Source organism: Stegodyphus dumicola, chromosome 9 (assembly GCF_044657685.1).
Source record: "Stegodyphus dumicola isolate Sdum_Otavi_A_Nest chromosome 9, ASM4465768v1".
In the NCBI taxonomy this organism is placed as follows: Eukaryota; Metazoa; Arthropoda; class Arachnida; order Araneae; family Eresidae; genus Stegodyphus; species Stegodyphus dumicola.
In genome coordinates this window covers 40,972,359-40,987,831 of record NC_140776.1, presented here as the reverse complement: position 1 = coordinate 40,987,831, position 15,473 = coordinate 40,972,359, and the positions used below count along the sequence as shown (strand labels likewise).

Genomic DNA, 15,473 nt, shown 5'->3' with positions numbered 1-15,473 from the left:
TCGCTGTGGGTATTTGTCGCATGGGCAATTATCATAGTGGGCTTTTGTCCAGTAGGCTTTTGTCTGAGAACCGTCTAATATAATACAGGAAATAATAGTAAAGACTGGTCTCAACTAAGAGAAAATATTGAAAAGGCTGTTTGAAATTCTAAGCGAACTCTTTTAAAAGAGTAAAATAATAAAAATATTGGTACGACTAAGGGACAAATACCAAGTTTTAAAAAATGCTACGTAATTTAGCAGAGTAAATAAATTAAAACAGTTAATATCATGACAAGCTCAAATTATTAGTCAAATATCGAATGAAAATGTAAATTTTATACTTCATATTTTATAGTTAACAGCATCAATATATCTTCAAAATCTTACATAAAATATCATACAAATTATACTCAAATAAATTTTTAAATAGCTTATTATTTTCTGTTTTGATTCTTGGTTTTTTTCTTCTTAAAATTAAGAATTTTCAACATCATTCTTTAGAGAATACAAAAACACACATTTCACATTCATTTAAATGACAATGGATATTTTTAACTAATTAGAATCAAACAAATTATCATCACATATCTATCGATATGGCTACAACAAGAAACAAAAAATTCATCGAAATGGGTGAGGGAAAAAAGGCTCTACTGCTCTATTTAAAAAAAAAAAAAAAAAAAAAAGATTATAACCATCACAGAAGTTAAAAAAATAAATAAACTATTAAGATTAAAAAAATGATTTAATCAGAAAAAGAAAACTAGAATTGTCACAAGGTTTTTATTTTTTGCTTCATAATCAAGCATATACATTTTTCTAAAAATATTACAACACGAAAATATTTACTTTTCTTCTACGTCATTGTCATTCAGATTTTATAGCCTTGATTCACATGACTGTAATGCAAAATTTCAAAACCAACGATCAGAGAAAAATATGATAAGTAAATTTCTATACAAGTTCACACATATCCAGAGAGATTACAAATCAAATCTTTTAAAGTACATTTATTCAGCTAGACTTCTATGAGGCTCATAAAAAGCCTTGGGGGGGGAGTGCAGAATGATTAAAGGGTAATAAACCAAAATATATAGAAGAAAATCATTTGTCACAGAAACGTAAATATTTTCTTCGAATAACCGGCTTTTGAATTTCGAATAAAACACTGAACATTTTAAAGTGCACAAAAAGAAAACAGAATACAGTAAATAGAGCAAAAAGAGAAAACAAAGTTCCAACAGAAACATAAAATATAAGGAGCTTTGTGGCACAGATTTCTTTTATAACTAATGCTCCATGAACACATTTATTTTCACAGCAAACTATATAAAAATGCATGATGTCAGACTGCTCAATAGTAATAAACAGTAAAATTTATTTCACTAAATAAAAGAATAAAATTTTAAACCTTGCAATAAAATTCAAATTCTCATAACTTAAAATCATTTCATGTTTTAAAAAAGATGAATACAAAGCAATTAAAAGACTTGTTTTATTTATTATCACAAAAGAGATATTTGTGAATTTTTTTTTAAGTGCAGCACACATGAATTGTTTATGTGTACAATAATGTTGTCAATTTCACTGACAAAAAAATGCTTTGTTTGAATTCACAAGTATAAAAATCCTTTAATAATTCTCAATCTTCCATCTAATACCTGATACAAAAATTCTAATACAAATTAAGTAGACAATATTTTTAGTATAAATAACCAATTTAAAAATTTTATTTGCAATATCTATCATAAAAACATTTCACATTATTTTGACTATCACATTTTTTTTTCAAAATTATTTATTGTTGTAAAAAATAAAAAGAATGAGAACAATTTTCCATTTCATGGACAAAGAGATGCAACTTCCAAAAACAAATATATACTTCACATTTAATAAAGGAGAAAACTTTTACTGACTGCATCAAAAATTTAAATAATTGCATAATGTATTAGGTATTAGAAAACTTATTACTGCAATTACATCAGGTAGCAATTAGTTGTTCATTCCACGGGCTACAAAATGAAATATTGCCTTTCACACCATGCAGTTATATTGAGTTCTAATTTTGTGATACAGCTGCTATACCTCGCACAGATGTTTGATCTTCTTCCTGGTGAAAGAAAAGTTATAAATTAAAAACAACAGTTTAAAATCATTAAAAAAAATTGAAAGGCAAATTTCTGACTTCTGCAATAACTTTTCATTATTAATGATAATCGTGGTTTCATAATGCTGTACTCATCTGCATGGGAACAAGAAATTAACAATCGTCTATACTACTGCAAAGTACAGTACACCTAACTCACAACTGGCACTTAAAAGCTTTCCACACAGCTTTGGAAATGAATGGAAGAGAGGAAACAAGGCCATAAAAGCAGCAAGATTATTGTTCATATCGGTCATAAGTGCCTTTGCAGAATAAAAAGATTAACTATCTGCTAGCAGACATGAGGCGATTAGCAAGTGGCCAAGGTCAATCTGACATTAGGTAATTTAGGCCACACAGTACAAATAGGATGCTGTATTTTCATGTTCTATAATGCATATGTCTATTAAGGTATGCCAGAACCAATTTTTGGCTTGGTGCTGTCAGAAAGGCAGAAAAGTTCTAAATTCAGTATCTTCTAAGGCAAATAGAAACAATTATACATTGATGAATGTGCACAACAGTGGTCATTTGAAGGTGAACCAGGAACTAGTAAAGATGCAACAAAGTGACTATTGGTCCTTCTGAAGAGATTCTGGCAGAAACTGGCACATGAACTGGGAAAATCTAAAAGCAGATGCCAAAAGGCTGACCATATTGACAAACTTCTTTCATTAAGGCTGAAACTCAGTAATGAAACAAAAAGGTAGTTTCAAGATTTCATCGCAAGAAATCCTAATATTCTGCAGAAAACATGGCTTACGGATAAAACACAATTCCCAAGTAAATTCAATTTTTTAATTTCCCTGACTTTCCATAAAAAATTTAAGCAATTTCCCTGATAAAACATAACATCTTGAAAAAAGAATTTGACCACCAAGGTCTTTTGATTTTCACTCCCTGATTTCTTTCTGCGAGGCATATTAAAAAGGTAAAGAGCATTAAAGAAAGAAGGATGGGAAATTAAATTCCTCTTTTCACTAAGATACTGAGTCACTAATCAATTATCAATTATACTCATTAATTTTTAACTCCAATTCTCACTTTTGAAGAAGGCTTAAAAACCTCATTTCTAACATGCTAATATATTTGTTCCCCTTTTCTGAACTTTTTCTATAGGTCACACTGCATATGCAACTGCATGCTATGAAAAGCATACAAAGAATATTACATTCAGTTTAAAAACCATACACCATACTGTCTCTCAAAATATGCATTTAAAAAAAGTAATGCCAATTTTAAATCGACAGTTTAAGAAATTCTGTAATTCTACAAAATTAGCCTGTGAATAATAATAATCAATATATATTTTATTTCCGTAGTAATCCCTCTTTTCCCTTAATTTTTATGATAAAGCCTGATGAAATTAGCATAATCAAAGAGAGATTTTTATTGTTTACAAATAACTTTCCTCTTTAACGTACAAAAATATCACAATGCATAATAATAAAGGTTTGAAAATTAAATACAAGAATATCCAGGAATAAGGAGACCATAAAGACCTGATTCCTGAACATCCATGAAGATATGACTGAACCATCAAGCAGTATAGAAACCACCATCGAGTTTTCACAGATGCTGCCACTTAAACATGCCGAAGAGTTTGAAAGCAATTTTTGAATTTTTCATGATACCTTTAATTCATAATATACATAATTTATCCGTAACTGTTTTTATTATATATATATATATATATATATATATATATATATATACATGTGCACCATTATTACAATTATAAAAGATATTTCTGACATCCTATGTTACATACTTCAGTAGAAAATAATAGTTTTGTATAATACCTAAAAGTGTTTGAGATGCAATCAAGAGGCAACATTAAAAATTTTTCTTTAATAAGTGGCAGTTAAATCATCAACAACCAACTAAATGCTGTCTCCCCCCCCCCCAAAAAAAATCCTGATAATGAATGTGAATTACTATAACTGTTAAATACTGGTATTGCAGCATCATTCAATATACTGAATTTAACAAGACAGCCTTTCTGTGTGTATATATATATATTAATTATACATTTAAAATATTTCTTTTTCCTTGTTTTACACATTAATATTAGGTTGTTTGTTATTTCATTTCAGTTTTCTAAAATGCCTCTTCTTTTTTTTCGCATAAGTGAAAAACAACTCTTCACATTATTACAATTATAAAAGATATTTCTGACATCCTATGTTACATACTTCAGTAGAAAATAATAGTTTTGTATAATACCTGATTATATAATAAGTATTTGAGATGCAATCAAGAGGCAACATTAAAAATTTTTCTTTAATAAGTGGTAGTTAAATCATCAACAACCAACTAAATGCTGTCTCCCCCCAAAAAAAATCCTGATAATGAATGTGAATTACTATAAATGTTAAATACTGGTATTGCAGCATCATTCAATATACTGAATTTAACAAAACAGCCTTTCTATATGTATATATATATTAATTATACATTTAAAAATATTTCTTTTCCCTTGTTTTACACGTTAATATTAGGTTGTTTGCTATTTCATTTCAATTTTCTAAAATGTCCTTTCTTTTTTTCGCATAACTGAAAAACAATTCTTCACATATTAGATGCTACAAACTCATGAGCTAGTAAATTACATACAATTCTAGAACATATTCTGCTTATTAATTGATTATAATAAGGAAAATGAAGAGATATACTGTAACAGAACCTGAATAAAATATCTAACATTTAAAAAAATAATCCTCTTAAGTATATATCATCAAAGGAAAGCAACTTTCCATACAAACTATATCCTTTCTTTTTTAAAAAAACAAGTACAGTAAAAGTACAGAAATCTGCAAAACTAGGGACCAGAGGTTGTGCAGATTTTAGGATTGTGTGGATTTCAGGACAGAAAAGATAAAGCATAATATTCGGACTAAAAGTGCAAAATAAATAAGGCGTATTAGATACATTTCATTACATAATTATATGCATTAAATTATTATTATATATATAAATTGATTATATTATTCATTGTGTTATATGTACACAGTACCGAGGTTTGCCAATTTCGCCTCATGCAAAGATTTCCGGTTTCGGATTCTGGTGTTAGAATCACTGTTGCTGTAAAATTTCAACAGCTTTTCTTTATTTTTCTGTATATAATACACAATCATGTTGCAATTCCATACCATTCTGCTACAAATTGAGGAGTAGCACCTGCCGCCATCTTTTGCAGAATTTGCACTTTTTGTGTTACCGTAAATATTTGGTAAGTATTTTTTCTTCAATATTTCGTACTCAATGTTGCGGTTTCCAGAACCTATACACCGAATGTTTATATTTTGAGAGGCAATGCGGATTTTCGGTATTTGACTGCATATGAAGAATTTATTAAATGAAAAAAGTATTTGTTCCATTTCAGACAATAAAAGTTATATCTACATGTGTTAAGAAAATTTATTAATCTCTAAAATATATGCATTTTTATTTACTCTGACTAATGACATTACAAACTTCAACAATGTTAAAATAATTACTAAATGGATAAAAGCCAAATGCAGAACATTCTGCGAAATAAAAAAAAAATATATTGCATACCTTACAAATTCTGTTTACAGGCAATGCAAAGCACATCAATCTTAAATAGTTTCACCCTTTGAAAAAAAAAAATCCAATTTTTATTCAGCACTTTTCAAATTTATAATTAATTAAATAAAAAGTTAATGAAAAGTATATACTAAATCATAACTTCAGCTTAATTTAAATTTCAGTTAAGAAACATTAAACGGATATAAAAAAAATAGTATTCATAGATTAATAATAAATAAATATAAAAAAACATGTACAATATAACAGGCAGAAAAATCTACATCAAATTTGATTTGCCCTTAAATTACTACAAAGTATATTATGAATACAATCTACAGCAAAACGTGTCAGCAATCAACATGAAAACATTTTTACAACTTTGAAACTGTGCATGTAATGAATGTATGCTTTAAATGCATATTTAATTTTCATCTTATTAGTCAAGTAGCAATATTAGAAAATCTGTTAATGTATTACTGAAGTAAATATTTTAAGTTGCAGATAACTGTAGAAGAAATATCTTTATGGAGTTTTTGGATTCTAATATCTAAACGAAAATTAAAAAAAAAAAAAAAAAAAAAAAAAACATACAATTAACAATGAAAGTATTTAAATTTCATTTATAAATTACAAATGTAATGATTTATAAGCAGCATGCTTCTCAAGCTTAACATATTTGCTGTCGATCACATGCTGGTTGCGGAGCAACGCCTCAATTGTAAGCCACGAGCTGGTGCGGGAAAAGCAACACCTCATTGTTTATTCTCCAGTTGAAGTGCCATTACGTTTTGAGTATGATTGCTGGTATTGGCACAGAGTAAACGTTAAAAATTAGTTTCAAATTAAAAGAAAATTTAGCATTGTGCAAAGATACACAAATAACATTCTGAAATAATAGTAGTAATTTGTCATACTATTGCTGTGTTTCTGTATGGGTACGTGGATTTGGAGTGATTAACAACAACCCTTTATGAAGAATGAGACACAAATTTATTTAGCCAGTATTACTCAGGATAGCTTCAAAGTCACATTACCATTGTCGAAAGACTACGACAAGCAGGCTGAAACAATCAGCAACACAGCCTTCAGGCTATAAATTCAGGCTATTTATTACCTCTTATAATATGTAAGTTGGTATTTGGGTGCAATCTACTTCTATATCAGGGGATTAACCATAAACACAACCTGACATAGCTGGCAGCAAAAATGCTAACTTCCCACTTAGATAATTTTTTTCTATAACATAGTTCTTCATGCCTATAGATTTGCTTTTTCAATGAGAATGCCTTCAAGAAATTTTGCACCAAATTTTGCTAAAACGCAGTCTGAGAAAAAATTATTTCGCAGGTTGCATTTGAATGAGGTATTTTTTTTGCAAAGTTAAAATTTGGCAGATTGCATTTAAAAGCTGTTTTCAATGGTCAGAAACTGAAACAGGAAGGCTGTATTCAATTAATAATGGAACAAAACAGCATTTAGCTTTATAACATCCATTTCATTGACCATAAAGATATCTGATATTTCTTTCATTTTTATAACACTAATTTCTTCATGCCTTTGAGAAAGTACATAACAATTAGAGTTACCTCTTATACTATGCACAACAGAAAAATCTTTGCTGCTATCGTTTACACGTGCAACACAATCTTAGCTGGCACTCTGCCAAAACACTTAGAATCACCCAAAAGAGGTGTTAATTACGTGCTGCGGAGTGAGGAGAGTCACCTGAGAGTTTGCTCTCTGCCGAAAAGATAGATTTTACTATCAAAAGAGGAAAAAGTTCCCATGTCATCAGATAATTCTGTCATCACACCTTTATTACGTATTCACAGAAACTAAAACTTGCAAACCCCAAAACCAAAAATCCTAATCCTCCCATAATATATGAATTTTATGTAAACAGTGCATATTTCATTGTTTACTTTAAAAAATAAGATCACTGAAACTGGTGGCAATATATTTTTTAATGGAAGTATTCTTTTGCTAAACAACAGGATTTTGCCTCATTTAAGTGGAATCTTCCCTGATCATAGTTGATTTATAATGACATTTATACAATGTGATATTTTATACAAAAACACTTTTTGCTTGTTTTTTCTAAAATCCACCTCTCTATACATGTATAATAATGAATATAAATTTTAACACAAAAAGCAGTGAGTGATAATGTGCTACACTTTCTTGCTATAATATAGCCGAACAGGATGCAGGATAATCAAATCCTTCACTACAGGACGCTTGATTGCAAATATAGGTCAGAATTTGCTGATGATCTACAGCTGACTACTCTTCAAAATCAACAAGATGAAGTAAACATGTTGACATGACATTACAAGCATTTCACCAATCATCAGATGAATAAGTTGGTTATGTTTTGCAAACAACTTCCCTTGCTCTGCTTTCAGTAAAATTCCCTGTTTTTGGAATTTTCCATAGCTTGCACTTTTTAAGGAATTTCCATAAAAACTACAAACAGTTGCATATAAAAGAACATAGATGATATTTCTAACCTATTTTGTAAAATATTCCTAAAAGAAATAACAGCATTCTGCAAAATACCTGTTATATTTGTTTGTTATATTTAAATTACCTAACAATTTAGTGGGAATTTTCTCAACACGGTAATTACAGGACTTGAACAACAACATTTTGTAACTGAACAAGAAATTATGTCTACCAGTAACATTAAAGGGAAAGTATTAGCACAAAAAATGAAGCAACTTAAACAACTTACAGTGAAAGAAGCTCTTAATGATGCAAACAAATAAACGCTCACCTTTTTCCAATTCCCTTACAGTCACAAATGCTTCATTATTTCAGATTTTTAATTTTACAATTTCTACATGTAATCTTACTAAATTTAAATTAATCATCTAAAATCAGTAAAATTCCCAAAATCTGGAATTGCTGAAGTCCCAGTCTCATATTTTGTACTGCATATGCAGTGGTCATACACTGTTTTCAGATTCTTAACAATCACAGAATTTTTAAAAGCAGCATATCTTCAGAATTCCTGAAAGAGTGTTAAGTGTTGCCATAATTTCTTTTTGAGCCTTTTCTTGTCATTTTAGCTTTATTTATTAAACATCACTTTCTTTGCACTTACACCACATACAATTCAACTACAAAATCTTAAAAATCAGCATTTTCTTTAGAATCTCAACAGACAGTTAATTATTGCCATGTTTTTTAACAAGTGCTATATTATTTATATTATTTCTTTAAAAGTAATACATTTCAGGTATAACTCCTTTTATTTGAAAATTGATATGACTGAACTTGAAAGCTCGTCTTCATGATAAGTTTATTTCCGTTGAATCTAACATAATTCCAAAAATACATTTGATGCTTATACATGTAATATGCATTCTCAATCACATACCTGTTTTAAATACGAAATTTGAGAAGTTTTGGATTTTCTCGCACTATACTTTTTTATGAAAGTTCGTTCAGAGCTCGATAAAGTATCACTTGTGGTCTATCAACTTTAGCCAAAATCTAAAATGTTGTTCCTACTTATAAAAGTCTTAAATATTACAATTGAAAAGTTTGGGATTATATTTTAATATAGTCTTTAATTAAAAAAAACTGTTATGGACTTCAAGTAAACTACCACTTCTGGATGTCCAATTTTATCCAAAATCTGATAAACTCTCTATATAAATGCAATGGAAAATAGAAACTTTTAGAAGTTTCATATAAGAGTTATTGTAGATGAAAAAAATCATCACAAACATACTGACAGACATCATCATAAAAATAGCAAAAATGAGTTATGGGGACCCTAATTCATGCTTATTCATAAAAAACTCAATATTGAATTTTTCAGGGTTGCCACTCAAACAGGAGAATGAAATTTCCTGACTTTTCCAGGTTTTCCAGGTGTGTTTCAAGAAAATTCCAGTCTATCCGCGTAATGTACGTTGGCTGTGCTAAGAGGTAAATTAATTATGGTATTACTTGTATTGTGTAGCAAATTCACTTAATTATTTAATAAATCCCAGAGGACATTTATTCTTAATTATTCTTGGTATACTTTGTTTGATAATTTTGTTTAGTTTTCCACTTAAGAAACTTAATAAAATTTAAGATATATATATTGGATAACAAATGTATGTTTTATTTAATTATTACTCATGATCATCACCAGTTCAACACGAGGCTAATCCGGTCCTTATAAATCACAATACAATGCTAAATAGTTAGGTTAGATTTTAGGTAAATTTAATTTGCGTGAGGTATGTTCTTAAAAGGCACACTTGAAAACACAAATATAATTATAATAGTTGTTGTTTTCTCCACTGAAGATTGAAATTAGAATCTTTCCAATCTGGAATAAAATAAGGCTTTTTTTCGCAGACATTCTGCAGCTAAACGAAAGAAAGAAATCTATTTTAATAAATTGAAGTATTTTTATATTTATTTCGCAGCATACAAACGGAAAAAATATGTGCATTAAATTTCATGATGTATGTCATCATACTGCTATAATTAATTTCAGGATTATGCCAGAGAAAATTTCCTGAAATTTGGAAATATTATTTACTAATAATAAATAAATTTAGAGGGAAGAAGCAACATTAAATTATATGAATAACATAAAAATAATTACTTAAAAATTGAATTAGAATAATCAACGATATTTTAGCGAATATAGTTATATTACATGGCTAGCCTAGATGACTGATTACTATTTTTTTATTTTACTGCAAAATGGCAAGGTATTTATTAAAAAAAAAAAAAAAAAAGGTTTAAAAAGATTTTGCGGTAAAATTCTAGTATACGGTAAGGCTTTGGCACGATTTTGAAAATTGTCGCCAAGACCAAAATGACCCGTTTACTGCGCATCAAGATGTCGCCAAATCCCATTATTATTCTAACCAAACAACGTCTATGTAAAGAAGAAAAGGTTCCATACAAGTAAAATGCTATTACGCCGCTAGAATGCGGAGGGAAAATTTGCCAAGGGATTTGGCGACGGAACCTGGCGGCCAGAATTTCCCTCTCCGCGATGTATACAGGAAATTGAGAAACACGTGTTAAGAAGAAACGCATATTGACAAAAAGAAAACTACGAAAATCCGTTTTTAAATTATTGCTAAAAATCCAAGAAGAAACGTTTTATCAAAGGACGTTTCTTCTTGGATTTTTCGCAATAATTTTAAAAACGGATTTTCGTATTTTTTTTTTTTTTTTCCCCTGAAAATAACTAATCCATGAATTAATTTACTTGCGCCAAAAAATATTTTCTTTCCCTTTAGAGTTTAACCACTTGCGCTAAGACTAAACTTCACGGTTTGCGGTGCCGTGCGCTACAATATAACAAGCGATAAAGTGTCTCATTTACGCCGCTCCGCATCTGCGAGTGCAATCCAGAGCTGTAACTCGAGAAATAAACAATCTCGTTGTTAGGCGACGTGTGCACCACGTTATTTTCATTTTTGCGATAAATGCTTATCGACGTGGTGTTCACGTCGCTCGCGGTTTGAGACAAAAGCATCTTGACGTGCGTGGCACGTCTTTTTAGCGCAAGTGGTTAAAGAAATTTTAAACGATATTCATTTTATGAACTCTTGATAACGTGACCTTCGAACTTCGACACCGGTTTCGAGCTTTGGCGACAGATATATCAGACATGCACAACTGTTTTCCCTCTATGATGGAACGGAGCCACAGCCACGTCTGTTGCAGAGAGGTTTTCCTTCTTTACAATACATATTCTTTGATTCTAACCTCCATGGTACCGTATACTAGGATTAAACCCATTTTGTTTTATACGAGAACAGGTACTTTCTTTAGTTCATGCACTGCACATGCGATTCTCGAGAATACTGGAAACCAAAAGTTGCGGGAAAGTTGCTTTGCCTTTCTAAAAGACAATCAAATTGGAGCTGCGAAAATTGGCTCTGTGCCAGCTACCCGAATGACACTCACGTGATACATAATTCGCCAAAAAAGTTACCTCTTCCGACGTCGGCGCAAAAATCGCTTTTTTTGGCGGGATCGTTGTATGAACTTCCCTGACTTTTCCAGATTTTGACAAAAATACTTAAATTCCCTGACTTTTCCCTGAATATTTTGGTCAATTTTCGAATTCCCTGACTTTTCCCGGTTTTCCAGGTAGCGTGGCAACCCTGATTTTTGGACTGAAAACATTACCTCTCAGATTACTGGAAGGTAAATTTTAAGAATACAAATTTAAATTTCTTGCTAAATTCTTTTTATTCTTTATAACATATATAAATGAAATGCTACACAGAAGTTTGCTAAACAGTTAATTAAATGGCTGACTCAAAATTTTACCTGCAGATAAAGAATAGGCTGAATTAAAACACAGACCATTACAGTCTACCCTGAATTTCAGGTATGTTCCCAATACAATTAAAAAAATTGGGTATGAAGATTAACTGATAGACACACAGAAAATATACATAAATTTGAATTTAATTAAGAGAAAATGCTACACCTATTTCTCATTTACTGTGACTGATGTGTCATATGAGAGACTAACTGCACAGAGCAAAATCTCATAGCAGATTGCTCCTTATAAATAGAAAGAGGCTTTTGCCATTTATATTATATAAATATTTTAAAAATCTGGATAACAACACTTTGAAACACAGCAGTCACACTTAACATAATGTGTTTTAGCTAACAGCACTAATAAGTACTTAGCTAATAGTACTTTTCCATTAATAAGGGCACAAGCTGTTACCAGATATAAATGCTGGTGCAAACAGCCTTAAATAATAATGGGAAATTTAATCATACATTCTACGTGCTCAAAAATATAACCATACATGAACATTTAAGAAAAATATTAGAAAAAAATTAAATTTGAACAAAAGGCATAAAACTGCTGATCTCTTAATGTACTAGAAAATACTTGTTTTAGGGAAGGAGGTAAATGTGGCCACTCAAATTTTGCCAAATAAATCTCTAGGTAGCAGCAGATAGTGCAACTTCATCTTCAACAAAATATATTTTTTACTATGAATATTTTTTTCATGAATGGCAGACTCCATTTGGGAACTACAAAAATAGTAACATCTACCTTGGTTTCTTCATTAAAAAATCAGCAATGAGTTAAAATCTCACACATGGAACATGTCTGGATTGGAAAATGATAAATCATAATGCATGGCACATGTTTTGATACAAGGTTGCTATTGCTGCTGTGTTTGTGTACACTGTGCTGGCTGCCCCACTATTAGTAAAATACCCAGATAATACTTTTTAATGCTGTCATTTCTTTAATTTTTTGAGCAATTCTACCATTATTAGACAGGGAATATAATAGGACCAAGTTTATTTTTTAAAATAAGAGAATATTTTTTTAGTTGAAACGTGACCATTTCTATATACAGGAACTGAACCCAACATGCATTTCACACACATTTAGCAGTTTTATTTGCTCAACAAACCAGACTCACACTTTTTATAGATAAATAAACTATTAAACAGCTAAGCTGGTTTAAATTAATTTTGTAATAGATATAATGGGGGAAAATTAGAATCTGATATTTCCTTCCTTTCAAGCCTTCTCCTTTTATCATAATATACAGCAAATTCATACATTTGTAAATCTAAGAGAAAGTACTGATACATAAATGTATAGATCTCCTGCAAATATTTGAAGTCAAAAAAATTCCCATATTAGACATTTCCACCATTTCTAAAAATTTATCTGATCACCAACTTTTTCTAATTACTATTAAAATAGGGTATCTAATGAAATATCTGCGTAGTTCCCCCCTATTGAATGCTATAAGAAACACAAGAAACTATACAAATACATAATATAAAATTATAATTGCTACACTCACCTTTACTGATGAATTGCTTCGTATTTTATTACATACATCTTCCAAAAATGAATGCCTAAAAGAAAAATATTTCAAGATTACAAATATAACACCCTTTACCAATAGTTATCATAAATATATTAGTTTTATCAGTAGTATGCCATATGGAAAATAAAATTTTCAAGCACATTTCTGATGAAAAATCTAACATGTAAAAACTACGTAACTGATTAACACAAAATGTATTGTTATATTCGTAACAAACAACTTCTACAGAAAAATTATGCAAATTATACAAAAATTAAAACAAAAGCAGAATTCATTACAAAACAAATAAATTTAAAAGGGGGGAGAAATTTCTTAAAAATTTTGTTATTTACCTGGAAAAATATCCTCATGAGCTTATTTAAAATAAATAAATTAGTGTTTTATAATGTTAGTGCTTTATAACAAGTAATTATACTGCTTACAAATTAAATTAAACCTGAGTCTTTGGTTTTAAAACATCTTGTAAAAAGTACCTGATAGAAAACAAGAGCAAGCTGAAACAAATATATGCAAAACAGTCTTATCTCTTAAGGCTATTTGACTTAACAACATCATATTTTTTGAATTTCTAAAATATATTAATTACTTACTTACATATACACCTTACTTTTCCAGTCACTACTTAAACAGAAAGTTCTAGCATAATGCACAATAAATATACAGTTGATTTTCTTTTGAGTAGGTAAATAACTGATGAAATACCTTCAGCAAACTTTTTTTTTTATTATTATATACTAGCAGCTTAGCTGCCAGCCTTCGTCTGGCTTTTAAATGTACCGGAAAAATGGCTGAAGGCAAACGTTAAATTTAAAAACTGCATAAAATTTTACTCTGCAGAACAACTTCGTAAAAAAAGGTTATTACGTATAAAAAAATTACAATGAAATAAGCAATATCCCTTAATACAAAAATTAATTATCCTAATAAATAAATTAACCAAATTCCCTTTGCAAAATCTTAAGAACTCAAATGGTATAAAGGAGGTTAAGAACTTTGTTTCCTAAAACAAATCACTCCAAACTTTTCATTATCTTAAAAACAGTTAAATGAGCAATAAATAACATAAAAGAATAATTAAAAAAAAATTCCGAAAAGCAAAGTATAATTAATGATATTTTATGTTATATTTTCAAGAGAAAAAAATTAGGTGCTACTTTGGTAAACGGTTGCACGGATTTTTGGCGATTTACATTGGCGCAATTTTGGCGCGGTTTTTATAGTCATCAGCCATCTTGAAAAATGCCGTTTTTACCTATTTTACACATACAGTAAAGTATTAGAAACTTTAAAAAAATAAATATCGTTAAAAATAATGAATTAATTTTTTGTCGAAAACATTGTTTTTTAAGGTGGCTGGCAAATGTAAATAAATACATTTACTAAGATTATAAAATGCTAAAGTAAGGTTAAATTATTACTTTCATATAATAGAATAAAAACACTGCTATAAAAACATTGCGCCAACATTTAATTGGATTAAAATATTGCTTAAATTGAATATCGAATTAAAAACATCATACCAACATTTAAAAGAATTAAAATATTGCTTAAATACTTTAAAATAAGTTTTATAGGATTTAATTATTTAACATTAAAACATATGTGGCAATAAATATCTCAGGAATTTTTGAAAACATTATATTAATTTTTTAATAAAAGTTGAAGTATACAATTATATAGTAAAATAAAATTATGTACTTACATTTTTTTAAAGTATTTTACCTGTCGTATATTGATAAATACCAGAAGGAAAAAAAAAAAAAAAAAAAAAAAAAGATCTTCATTTGTGATCCACATCTCTCGCACTTCATTGGAGAAGCAATTAGCGAGGTTTTCTCGAAAAATTTAAAATAAATTTCCGCTGACGCTATTAACAATTTAAATAAATATTTTATTAGGAAAGCCAGGTTGGCCAAAATAAGGTCTCAAAGGGCAATTTT

The 15,473-nt window shown here is 29.3% G+C and overlaps 1 protein-coding gene across 3 annotated transcripts in view; it reads right to left on the bottom strand.

Annotated features, from left to right (window-relative positions):
* Window positions 1-751: 751 nt before the first annotated feature.
* Window positions 752-15,473, bottom strand: part of LOC118184261 (protein phosphatase 1B-like) — a 57,368-nt gene continuing 42,646 nt past the window's right edge. For 2 of the 3 annotated variants that reach the window (XM_085823350.1, XM_085823351.1), the window contains exons 5-6: window positions 13,507-13,561; window positions 752-2,092 (exon numbers count right to left, since the gene is read on the bottom strand). In XM_085823350.1, the coding sequence (XP_085679476.1) occupies window positions 2,042-2,092; window positions 13,507-13,561 (106 nt within the window). In that variant the 3' untranslated portion in view covers window positions 752-2,041. Of the gene's footprint in view, window positions 2,093-5,689; window positions 5,746-13,506; window positions 13,562-15,473 lie in introns of all 3 variants that reach the window. The other variant, XM_035353911.2, reaches the window with a different exon arrangement.